Raw genomic sequence first — 13,148 nt, 5'->3', positions numbered from 1 at the left:
TCACCTTCAGCTGCTGTTCCCTTTCTTTAAGTGTTCTCGGGCAGAACTTGTAGCAGACCTTACAACGATCTTTCTGATGGGTCTCCCGCAGGCACCGAAGACACGACGAGTGCAGGTCACTTTTCGGCATGTGCTTGGCGCAGGCCATGCAGTTCTTGAAGCCCGGGGACCGCAACACGCCACGGCGCTGGGGCCGGAGTGGGGGAAAACCCCCAACAACACTATACTACACTAAACTATTAACAGGAACACTACTGATAACTAACTATATACAATGGAAGAGAGAGGAAACTTGCTGAGCAAGAGCCAAGGGAAGTTCTAGCCACCATCACTGGCGGCAAGAAGGAACTGAAGGGGTGGAGGGTTGGCAGGGCTATATATTAGGTGCCATGAGGGCGTGACTCCAGGGGGCTCCCAGGCCAACCCGACAGATGCTGCTAAGGGAAAAATCTTCCGGCCAATGTGCATATGCACATGCACACACCTGACTGGAATCGACATGAACGAGCACTCGAAGAAGAACTGGTGCACATAAAAATATTCATACCAAACTTAAGGGACTTGATGAGCCCGTCTGCCTTTGTAGAGATAGGTGTCACAGATGACAGGGTCTGCCATATATTTCTTATTGCTTCTAATAGCCCCTCATTAATTCACATGGGTAATATTTGGGGCATAGAAAAGCGTAGAAGGTCTAGACGCTTATGTGATTTCCCTTGCACTACCTCCACAGGCATTTCTAATGTATCTGCCATTTGATGCAAAAGTTCCTGAAACATTTTGAAAACACCAAGTTGAATGGAAGAAGGGGACATTACTGCCTCGTCTAGTGAGGAAGAGGGGATGGCTACTGATATCAGGTATTGCTCCATTTGCAGGTGTTCTTTCTCACTTTTTTGGTCTTTCTGATATACAGTGAGAGTCTGTGCCACCTGTTCCTCTTAAGCAACTGTATGAATTTTGAAAGGAGGAGAGATTTAACCCTAGAGAGAGCTGTAGAGGTAGAACTCTTCACTGGTTGCATCCCTCCAGAGGCCCAATAGGGCCAAGATTGCACATTATAGGGGTGAGGGACTTGGGGCCATGGGGTGAATCCCAGGGTAGGTGTTCTTTCCTAGAGTCCATAGGTCTCTATGCTGACAGTGACAGCTCCTAGATTCCAATCAGACTAGCATGGTAATATGAATGGGAATGAGGAGAGTGGTGGGGGATACCTCCCTACTACAATTCAGAAGGGGAGGAAGAGTAAGAGCACTCCTTCTCTGATGGTGGGGCAACCCTAACCAGAGTCCTGGAGTAAGCTTGAATCTCTCCCACCACCAGAACTGGAGAGGTGACCAGTATCGTAATAGTTCTGGTTACTTGTGCCATATAGGACACTCTCACAGGTGGGGATAATAATAGTGACTCAGGTTGTCCAGTCACTGTAAGATCACTGGGTACCAAAAAAAAGTCAATGCTCAGAAAGTTGGTGCTGAAAACATCTGTACCACAGCAGTAAGTACCAGAATCATGGCACTGTGTGTTCATACCAAGAGATTGGTAACAGCTAAGTGCAGACCTCTTCCTGAGACACTACCATACATGTTTGGTGACTGGGTTTTATCAGGGTATCAGAGGGACCTGATTTGGGCCATGAAACACCATTTGGCTGAGTAGCCCAAGGAGATCTCTGGCTCCTTTTACTGGATCCCAGGAAAGGTGACCTAGGCCTGTGCTCACTCTGGGAATGATGTTCCATCCTACCCTTTTCAGATGACTGGGTGAAGGAGAACATAGCTGTGCTGCCAGTCTCAGTGAATGACTGTTTCTTTGATTGAGCCAAGGAGCCTGGAGTTGAGCTGCAATTCACAGAAGTACTAGCCAAGGAAGCCTGTTCAGGCCCAGTAGGCTCTTTTTTCTCTGATTCTGAGGAGGATCTCATTGAGCACTCCAGAAGAAAAAGTATATGATAGGCCTCTCTCACCTTCTACGTTCTCTTGGAGAAGGAGAAACAGAGTGAGCATCTATCAGGGATATGCCCCTCTCCAAGATAAAAATGGCACTTCAAGTCCCATCATTAAGCTAAATAACCGCATCATAGGAGGGAAAATTTTTGAACTTCAGGGACTTCATTTCAATCATAGTGGCTAAATTCCAGTACCAAGGAAGTTCCTAGCCCTCATAAAAAGCTTTTTTATATATGTATGTATAGCAAACAGGTATAGAAAAGAAAACAATTACACTAATTGCACTAATATCACTATTTACTTATATCTATGTATCGATTGATAGATAGATATACACAAAATCAGTAAAGTCTCAGAGTGCAGAGGAGTGGAATTGTAGGAGTTCCATCTCACAGCCATGTGTGGTAAGAGGGAACTAAGGGAAAGTTGGGTCCATTCCACACTTTATGCGCTCAGGTCGGGGGGGGGGGGATGCAAGAGCACTCAGAGCACAAGTGCAGCCCCGACGGACACTGCTGTCCAAAAGAATCTGATGTTAGAAGCATGGGGTGCATGCACACACGAAGTGACATTCATGTGGATAATCACTTGAAGAAGAAAAAATAGGTACAAACACAGCAATTAGTCGTGCAAATATTTCTATACATGCCTAACATTAGGCACATGAGTAGTCCTGTTGACCTAAATGGGACTAATCACAAGCTTACAATTATGCCCACAAGTATGTATGTATTATTTACCTTATTTTTAATTCATATATGCAACAGGAAAACCTTAAGTTTCTTTCAAGTGATAATGAACATAAAGGTTGTCATAAAGAAAGAGGAAGATAAGTGATGTTAAGGAGACAGAGTTAATGTTAAAAATAAGATAATATAGGAGCCCACCAAATAAAAGCACAGCAGAAGATAGCAGAGCTGAGGGAGCTGAACTTGCAGGAGTAACTTCCCTGAAGGGTAAAATTTTCCAGAGCCAAGGAAAAAATGGAACTCAGTGTCTCTTTTGTCCTGGCTACTTTCTTTGCCCTAGTGAGCAGTCTTTGTAGTATACATTTTGCTTTGTTGAGCACAGAAATAGAATGACTGTAATACCCCAATAAAGTGTCTAGCAATAGCCTTGCTAACATCACTGGTCCTGATTCTTGGATCCAACTGAACTAAGTTTGGCCCATGACCCACAGAGTAGGAGTGTAGTGTGCAAAGCTGGCTTTATACTACCTTTGCAGCACCCCAGCTCTGGGGCCCATTCAATCCTAACTTAATCAGTGCAACTTCAGGACTGTTCTAACCTATGCCCATTTATCTATGGCCTCAATGGGCTGTTCAAGCAGCCAAAACCAGCTGAAGTATAGAAACACTCCAGCTGCAAACCCTCTACCCCCAGCCATGCCCCTATGCTGGAGGTAGCACAGTGTTGAAGTGCAGAGCCAATGCACCTGCATTCAGAGAGTCCCCCTAGGCTGGAGGATTTCCCAAGTAGCCTGTTAAGCTGGCCTTATGTTCCCTTTGCATCCTAAGAAAAGTTGGGTCTACTGTTTTTTTTTCTACTATTCATGTGAATTAGTAGGGATTTATGGGGGCAGAAGGAAAGATGAAAATCATGACTGTTTGCAAGTCTATTTTCAATAAACAGATTTTGAAAAGTATAATATAGAATCCTTCTTGTTAACATGCAATTTTCATTTTTGTAATTCTAAATTCTATTCTGAGATCTGAAATTTATTCTGTATCCTACCCAAACAAATTCCACAAATGACACAACCAGATCATACCTGCCAAATCCAGACAGCTATGAAAAGGGACGCTTGGTGAGAATAATAGGTACAGAACCTCTAACTCAGCTGAAGACATTTGACTGGGAGAGAAATTGGAAAGGAAAAGAGTGGAAAAAGGACAGATAATTTGCTAAAAGACAAAGGCATTGCTCAACTTAAAAATGATATGCTCAGATGTAAATAGAATTATGAGTTAGTGAATTAAAAACTTTAACAATTAAAATCCTGGGTTCAAATTTAATTATTTAGATTAACTTAAAAGGCTGTTTACCTGCAAAGTCCTGAGTTCAGGGTTCTCTATTTTTTAATTATTTATTTTTTCAATGAGACTAATTGCAAAGTAAGGCGTGACTCAAAATAAGCATAAATGGCAGAATCTAGCCCATAATAAATAGTTTAAAACAGTGGCTCTCATCCTTTCCAGACTACTGTATCCCTTTCAGGAGTCTGATTTGTCTTGCATACCCCCAAGTTTCACCCCACTTAAAAACTACTTGCTTACAAAAATCAGACATAAAAATACAAAAGTGTCACAGCACACTAAGACTGAGAAATGGCGTACTTACTCATTTTTACCATATAACTGTAAAATAAATTGATTGGATTATAAATATTGTACTTACATTTCAGTGTATAGTATATAGAGAAGTATAAACAAGTTGTCTGTATGAAATTTTAGTTTCTTTGCTATTGCTTTTTACATAGCCTATTGTAAACTAGGCAAATATCAAGATGAGTTGACATACACCCTGGAAGACCTCTGTGTACCCTCAGCGGTATGTGTACCCCTGGTTGAGAACCACTGGTTTAAAAAACCAAAGAGTAAATTGCATCTCGAATCCTCCTGCATAGGTGGCTGCGTGGAACACCAGCAAGAACTTAATTCCTTGTGATGCTCCTCGCACAGGGGGTAATCCATCCAGTGCACTGGGAGCTAAGATGCCTGTTGTGAACAGCACCAGTGCAGGGAGCTATGCTCCTTACATGGCTTTTGATGTTAGCAATATCATCAACTATTTTAGAGGAAATTATATTGGTCATGTATTGTGAGGTCAGAGAGGAAAGCATTAATTAACTGTTAACTTTTCTTAACATATGTTTGTTCGTAATTCAGAAGCCTACACATATATTTTGTTAGGGTGGAACTCACCTAATTTCAGAGGGCCTACACCAGGTCTTCACCAGGGACTTAAGAAGTGAACTGGAGCTTGAATGGGCCCTTTCCAATATGACAAATTTCACTCTAACTGATTTGGGAACGGAAAACTTTTAAAAAGATTTATTGTGTATTTAAAATTAGAAGTAGTATTTAATTCACCTTTAAGTCACAAATCAAATGAATCTGACTGTCTCATTCTAATGCAAGGCCCAATTCTCCTCCCACTTGCACAATTTTATACTAATACAACTCCAATTACTTCATTGGAGTTACTCCTGATCTAAATTCATGTAAGAGGACAATCAGGACACAAGTTTATAAATTTTACATGTATTAGTCTACAGTAAAATAAATCAAAATAACTAAAAAATATGAATACCAAAAATTTTGTCTATGGATGCATTCGATGGTAGTGTGCAATTAAACACAGTAAACTGCCTTTTTAAACGCTGTGGGATATCATTACGGCCTCCTCCAGGGTGTATCATAGCTGCTACTAACTGTACATCAACAATTGTAGTGAAGTCTCCAGGTTTATCTAAACTGTACATTCCTTCCATTTCCATCATCTGACGAACTATTTCATTGGTTACCTACAAGATTATAAAACAAATATTAATTACCATTTCAAAAGAAGAAAATGGAAATATGCTCATCTTCTAATTTTCTTTCTTCTTGCAATCTCTCCTCTACTCCTCAGAGAAATTTGTTTTTATCTTAGTCTAGATACAGACCACAGCACCTCCTACATGGCAAACCACCAGAAATTTTTTTTCAGAGCTTTAAGATATTACTAAATGTAATAAAAACACTGTCTTACTCACTTTGACCAAATAAAGAAGTATTATCTTGTGGTTAAGGCACTGAACTGGTACTCAGAGAAGATGATGAAGTGAGCTGTAGCTCACGAAAGCTCATGCTCAAATAAATTGGTTAGTCTCTAAGGTGCCACAAGTACTCCTTTTCTTTTTGCGAATACAGACTAACACGGTTGTTACTCTGAAACCTGTCAGAGAAGATGGGTTCAGTTCCTAACTCTGCAGCAGACTTCTGTGTGGCCTTGGGCAAATCACTTAATTTCTCAATGGCTCAGTTTCTCATTTTGAAAAATGGGGAAAATACTGCTATTTGCTTTCTCCCAACCTTTCTCTATCTTGTCTATTTAGATTATAAGCTTTTTGGGAAAAGACAGCTTCTAAATATATGAATGTACTGTGCTTAGCAAGTGGATCCAGTCTTGTCTGGAGACCTAAGCTCTACCATAATACAAACAATAAGGTTAAAATTAGCTACATATACTGCCCATGAAATATCTTCATGCTAATATTTATATCAGTTGGTCTTCCCATTTGTTGGGATGTTCTGGTGAAAAGATTAATAGAAGGAAATTATTAGATGAGTATATTTAGTATTCCCCAGCATAATTTCTCCATTAATCATTGATGAGGAAATGTATCCATCCAATAGGTTACTGGTGACCTTGGGAAGTGAGTGTGTCCTAAATCCCCTCAGGAGCTGAGTTTCCTAACACCTATATGTTTCCACAAGGCAATATCTTACGTATCTGGTTATGGAAACTTCCATGACTTCTTTCCTTTGCTTTTAGGGTGCCAAGAGACATACTAGGCTGTGGGTCTTTCTTATGTGTGTGTTCAAGGAAAACAGATTAATTGTGCTCTTTGCACATCTGTGTCATGCCATCTGTTTTCTGTGGTGTGAACTGGCTTTGGATAAGCACAGTAGAATGAGGAGAGTACAATATCTAGGGAAAAGTGGAATGGAATATTCTTATTTTAAATAACTCTAGGAGCAATACTAAGAACTACTTTGTCTGTGTACAAGATACCATATGGCTTTCCCACAAATAATACAGAACTTTTTTGCAGAAATGTATGGTTTACTAAAACTGACTGGTCCTGTCAATTTAATGTCAGGCTGAACATTTGAATAACATGCTGTTTTGGGGATTATACTGCTTTCATTAGAGCTTTTAAAAATATGACAAAGTTAAGGATAATATATGAAATATGACTCCTAAGTCCAAGATATATCTTCAGAATATCTATTCTACTCCCTGATGTTTATTTAATAATTACACCATAATCATATGACTTTTCTATGATTTACAGTTTAATAAAAACACTGCATTGTAAAAAGGAGTCAAATGTTTACTGTATATGAGAAAAAATCTGACTTATAAAATCTGAGATTCAAATATTTTTGTTAAATACTACAAAATATATTTTAGTCATATCTTCTTATATGAAGTTTTCTTCTATACCTGATCTCCCCATTCATTAATTATTGGCATATTAATGTCATCAATAAACACGGTCATTCTTCTCCCGCCTGGTGGTCCATAAGTACTTCCCATGCGTTTGTCCACATAACTCTCTATTGTCCTCTGAAGAAAAAAGAAAAAGTTTGAATTTAGTATCTACAATACCAGCATATTTTTTAAACATTTTATATTTATATTTGGAAAGGGTTTTTTTAAAATGTACTGCGTGTTGCCTGAGATAATGGAAAATTTCTTATCTGAGAATTTTCTTTTTGTCAGCAGTTTCTTGTCTCATTCTTCGCAAATAGGCTGTCTCTCTCCCTCATGGAACTCAAAGGTAGTCTGGAATTATTCCTGGAAGATTCAGGACTAAAACCCCATTACCTCATGCCACCAGAAGAATTTTTCCAAAGACGTAAAAAGACTCCTAACAACTGATTATTAGCATTAAGATGATAATCTCAAATTATATTAATGAACCTTAAGGTGTGTTGAGGTCTCCCTTTAGAGAAAAAAACAATTAGTTTTGAATTGTATTTTGGTCATTTAACAAACTACTAGGGTGGTAGATTGAGGAGAGGAATTGCTAACAAAAAGAAAATGATCAACTAAGACATTTTCAGTTCTGGTGCACAGCTTCTCCTCTCAAAATTCACTAATGGGCAATAAAGAGTAAGGAATCACTAAAGCAAGATGAGAAAGAATAAACTAGAATTTCAATTATAAATTACAGTGGAATAATAAGCCAAAGAGGAGGTTACTCACCTTGTGCAGTAACTGATGTTTTTTAAGATGAGTGTCCCTGTGGGTGCTCCACTCCACTCCCTGTGCCTTCGCTCTGAGAGTTTTACAGCAGTGCCCATACGGGCCGCGCATGCACAGTGTCTGCCCAATGTGCTGCTGGTGCCTCAATAGTGTGTGTGCATCCTGGACTCCTCAGTTCCTTCTCTACAACAGAGCCTACTCCAAACTCCGAAGTAGAGGGGAGGAGGGTGGGTAGTGGAGCACACACAGGGACACTCATCTCGAAGAACACCAGTTACTGCACAAGGCGAGTAACCTCCTCTTCTTCTTTGAGAGATGTCCCTGTGGGTGTTCCACTCCAGGTGACTTAAAGGCAGCATTTCTGAGGATGGTAGGGACTTGGGATCTGGTAAAAAAGCCATTGACAGCACAGCTCATCCCACCTGAGTGTCCATCAGGGGTCCCTGTGTGAGAGCGTAATTTTTGGCAAAGGTGTGCTCTGAAGCCCAAGTGGCAGCCTTGCAGAAAAGGGCAACAAAAATTATTAGGGATATGGAGTGACTTCCATATGAGGAGAGATGAATAAGCCTGGGACTTTTCAGCTTGGAAAAAAGACGACTAAGGAGGGATATGGTCTATAAAATCATGACTGGTGTGGAGAAAGTAAATAAGGAAGTGTCAGCTACTCCTTCTCATAACACAAGAACTAGGGATCATCAAATGAAATTAATAGGCAGCAGGTTTAAAACAAACAAAAGGAAGTATTTTTTCACACAACACATAGTCAACCTGTGGAACTCCTTGCCAGAGGATGTTGTGAAGGCCAAGACTATAACAGGGTTAAAAAAAGAACTAGATAAATTCATGGGGGATAGGTCCATCAATGGCTATTAGCCAGGATGGTCAGGGATGGTGTCCCTAGCCTCTGTTTGCCAGAAGCTGGGAATAGGAGACAGGGGATGGATAACTTGATGATTACCTGTTCTGTTCATTTCCTCTGGGGCACCTGACATTGGCCACTGTTGGAAGACAGGATACTGGGTTAGATGGGCCTTTGGTCTGACCCATTATGGCCATTCTTATGTTCTTATGTCTGCAAGTGGGATGTTATGCAGAAATGCTATAGAGGATGACACAGATCTAGTAGAGTGTGCCTTGACTGAAGTTGGAGGTTGTATGTGCTTTAATTGGTAGCATAGGTGGATGTAGTCTGATATCCAGTTAGATATTCTTTGGGTGGATATTGATTTGCCCTTAGTGTGTTCTGATATTGAGATAAAAAGTTTAGGGGAAGCTCTCAACCGCTTACTTCTATCCAGATAAAAAGATAACACCCTGCAAACATCAAGGGTGTGCATTGCAGCTTCACAAGGATTCACATGCAGTTTAGGAAAGAAGGCTGGTAGATGAATAGGTTCGTTGAGGTGGAAGGACGAATGCACCGTAGGGAGAAATTTAGGATGAGTTCAAAGCGTGACTTTATCTTTCAAAAAGATAGTGTACAGAGGTTCAGCCATGAGTGCTCCAAGTTCTCCCATGGATGTAATTGCCATTAAAAATGCAGCTTTCATGGATAGGTGCAGTAGGGAGCAGGTTGCTAGTGGTGCAAAAGGTTTGTGCATCAGGGCTTTGAGGACCAAGTGTAAGTCCCCTGGCTGAGTGGGTGGTCTAATGTCCAGATACAGGGTTTGGATGTCCTTGAGGTATCTCTTTGTGATAGGGTGGGCAAAGATCACTGTGTCATCGATTTTTTGGTGAAACACTGTGATTGCTGCTAGATGTATTTTTATTGAGCTAAAGGAAAACCCGGATAATTTAAGTTCTAGAAGACAGTCCAGTATAAGTAAGAGAGGGGCAGAAGCAGGAGAGGTGTGCCTGGTGGAACACCACGTGGTGAACCTAGTCCATTTATGAAGATAGGTAGTATGTGTAGATTGTGTCCTGCTGTGTAACAGCACCGTTCGGACTTGTTGGGAACAATCTTGTTGGGTTCAGTAGAGAACCATTGAGGAGCCATGCCTTGAGGTTGAGCATCGCTATATTGGGGTGGTGTAATTAGCCCCTGCGTTGAGATAATAGGTCCGGAAGGGGAGGGAGCGAGATCAGGGCACAAGCGGACATTGTGTTAGAAATGGGTACCATGCCTGTCTGGACCACGTAGGAGCTATTAGGATGACCGTGGTCCTGTCTGTTCATATCTTCTGTATCACCCTGTGGTATTGGTGGGAATGCATTCAACAAGTTGTCGGTCCATGTGATCATGAACGCGTCCCCCATGGAGTCCTTTCCCAGACCCACTCTGCAGCAGAATCTGGGGCATTTTGTGATGGTCGCAGTTGCAAATAGATCCAGTTGAGGATAACCCAACTGTGGGAGATGCCGTGTAAGATAGTACTGTTTATCTCCCATTCGTGGTCTAGGGGAAAAGATTGACTGAGCTTGTCTGCTGTGGTGTTCTGCTACCCGGACAGGTATGAGGCTGAGATATGTATGTTGTGTTGGAGGCACCAATTCCAAAGTTTCCTAGCCTTTGTGCATAGTGAATGGGATCGAGCTCCCCCTTGTCTGTTTATGTAAAACGTACATGCGATGTTGTCGGTCATCACCTGATTCTTTGTTTCTTGAGGAGTGGGAGAAAGTAGAGACAGGCATTTTGGACAACTCAGAGCTCTAGAAGATTTATATGTAGCATGGTTTTTGTAGAGGACCATAGGCTCTGAGTCGTGTGATGTCCCATGTGTGCCCCCCACCCAGTGAGGGAGGCGTCTGTCATGATTATAAGTGAGGGAGAATCCTGCGAGAACAGGACCCCGGAGCACATGTTGTGTGGTAGAGTCCACCATATTAGTGAATACTTGACCTTTGGCGGCATAGTTAGTAGTCTGTTTAGTCTGTGCACGTTTGGTTTGCAGATGGTGGCCAACCAACCTTGTAGGCACTGCATGTACAGGCGTGCGTTCTTGACAACAAAAGTACATGCAGCCATGTGGTCTAGAAGTTGCAGGCAGTCAGCGGCTGTCACCCATGGGCTGATCCTCAACTGGCCAACAAGATTCTTTATGGTGTAGAGTCTGACAGTAGAGATGCGAACCCCATTATCAAGTCTAGGTGTGTGCCTATGAATTCCAGTTGTTGGGTTGGATGTAGTTGTTTATATTCATTTGCAGATCAAGATTCTGGAAGCAGTCAATAGTCATCTGCATGAATAGGATGGCTTTTTCGTAGGTGTGTGACTTCAGCAGGCAATCATCCAGGTACAGAAAGATTATTATCCCTTTTTTTCCTGAGATGTGCCGTTACCACCGCAAGAACCTTTGAGAAGACCTGGGGTGCTTTGAGAGGCCAAAGGGTAAAACCTTGTACTGGTAATGGTCTGAGCCCAGGGCAAATCTGAGAAAGCATCTGCGGACAGGGTGCATAGTGATGTGAAAATAAGGGTCTTGCATGTCGAGGGCTGAAAACCAATCTCCCAGCTCCAGCACTGGAATTATTGCTGTTAGGGCAACCATCTTGAATTGTTGCTTCTTGACGAACATGTTTAGTCGGCTGAGGCCAAGAATGGGTCGCCAGCTCCCACTTTTGTTTTGTATCAAAAATAGTGGGAGTAAAACCCCTTCCCTCTGTGCTGAGCTGGCATTGTCTCCAGAGCACCTAATTGCAGAAAATGTTGAACCTCTTGTCAGAGGTCGTGAGAGGGGTCCCTGAAGAGGGATAGGGGTGGGTGGGGGGTATGGACAGGAAGGGGATTGTATAGCCAGAGCGGATGACTTCTAGGGCCCATCCGTCTGCAGTGATAGCTACCCAGTTGGCACAGAATGGGAGCAGAGAGTGCCCAAAGGGGTGGATGGTTTATATGAGTGCTAGAGTAGGTGGGAGGTCTTTGTAGCGGGGTGGTCACCCACTCCTGCCTTAAAAGGCTTAAAACAGCCCGGGGAGAGGACTGTGGCAGAGAAGGAAAAGCGGGGCTGACTGGGGAGCGTACGAAGGTACCTGAGGTGAAGCAGGGCTGGGGAAGGCCAGAGGAGCTGGGAGGCTCCAGACTGGAAAAGCCCCAGGCTGCAGGCCTGGCAGACGACCTAAGACAGGGTACTGGGGTTGCAACAGTGCAGCCCAAGGATAGGCGGAGGCAGCAGGTCCAAACCCACCCTGCCTATGATGACTGGCTTATACAGACTGCCGTCAGCCCCAGGGAAAGGGGGCTAGATGGTGACTGGCAGTAGCCCATAGGCTGAGGCAAGATGGGGATAGAGGTTGGGGGGTTCCCCGAGGAGGGTAGACCCAGATCGGTGGGGTATTGCCTGGAGGGGAAACACCCCAGGTAAAAGGGCACCGGAGTCTGGGAGGGACACGGAGGCCAGCGACGGCAAGACACCGGCAGAGGGTGCTCCAGAGCTGGTAAAAAGGGCTATTTCCCAGAGAGCCAGCAGCAGGAACACAGGGGTGAGTCATTGCCCCGTGACAGTCTTCTATACCCTCGACCAAGGCTTCAAATCTGCTTATTAGGAGGAGGAGGTTGAGACGCTGCTGGTGTTGGGGGGTCGTGCCATTGAGATCTATTTCTCTGGCGTTGGTGCTGCTGATGGCCTTTGATGTTGTTGTGTGTGTGCCGGATATTGTGAGTGTTAATAAGGCTGATATCTGTATTGTCTCCTTCTTGTGGCAGGTGTGTGGATGCCCCGACACCTCAGTGTAGCACGTGAGTCTTTCATGGTGTGCAGCACTTCATTAGTTTTGGCTGCAAACAGCTTCTCGCCATTGAAAGGGAGATCTTCTGTGGCGTTCTGTATCTCCCGTGGGAATGAGGATGAGCTCAACCATAAGGTTCGATGCATGACCACTGACTTAGCGGTGGAGCTTGTGGCTGTATCAGCAGTAATCAAATGTGGCCTGGAGAGCCGTACGAGATATCATCTGCCCCTCAGAGACCACAGCTTTGAATTGTTGTTGTTTTTCTTCAGGAATGTCATTAATAATTCCATGACTTTTCCATAGTTCCTGTGCTCATACTTGGCTAATACAGTCGCATAGACTGCACTCTAACTTGTAACATGGAAAACGAGTAAACTTTGTGGCCGAATAAGTCCATCCTCTTACTGTCCTTATCTGATGCAGTGGACCAAAAATGTTGCTGTTTGTTTCATTGATTGGTCACTTCAACTACCAGTGAGTTGGGTGCTGGGTGTGTAAAAAGGAATTTGAATCCTTTAGAAGGGACATAGTATTTACGGTCAGCTCTCTTGC

The 13,148-nt window shown here is 42.9% G+C and overlaps 1 protein-coding gene across 1 annotated transcript in view; it reads right to left on the bottom strand.

Moving 5' to 3' along the window:
* The window catches only part of DNAH8 (dynein axonemal heavy chain 8), a 589,186-nt gene that overhangs the window by 152,006 nt on the left and 424,032 nt on the right, over positions 1 to 13,148 (bottom strand). The window contains exons 56-57 of the mRNA XM_084624647.1: positions 7,164 to 7,286; positions 5,262 to 5,475 (exon numbers count right to left, since the gene is read on the bottom strand). Of these exons, the coding sequence (XP_084480773.1) occupies positions 5,262 to 5,475; positions 7,164 to 7,286 (337 nt within the window). The remainder of the gene's footprint in view (positions 1 to 5,261; positions 5,476 to 7,163; positions 7,287 to 13,148) is intronic.

The sequence above is a fragment of the Lepidochelys olivacea genome (genome assembly GCF_965140295.1).
Source record: "Lepidochelys olivacea isolate rLepOli2 genome assembly, chromosome: 3".
Taxonomy (NCBI): domain Eukaryota; kingdom Metazoa; phylum Chordata; order Testudines; family Cheloniidae; genus Lepidochelys; species Lepidochelys olivacea.
Note: the sequence above shows the minus strand (reverse complement) of the source record. Positions and strands in the feature narration are given on the sequence as shown.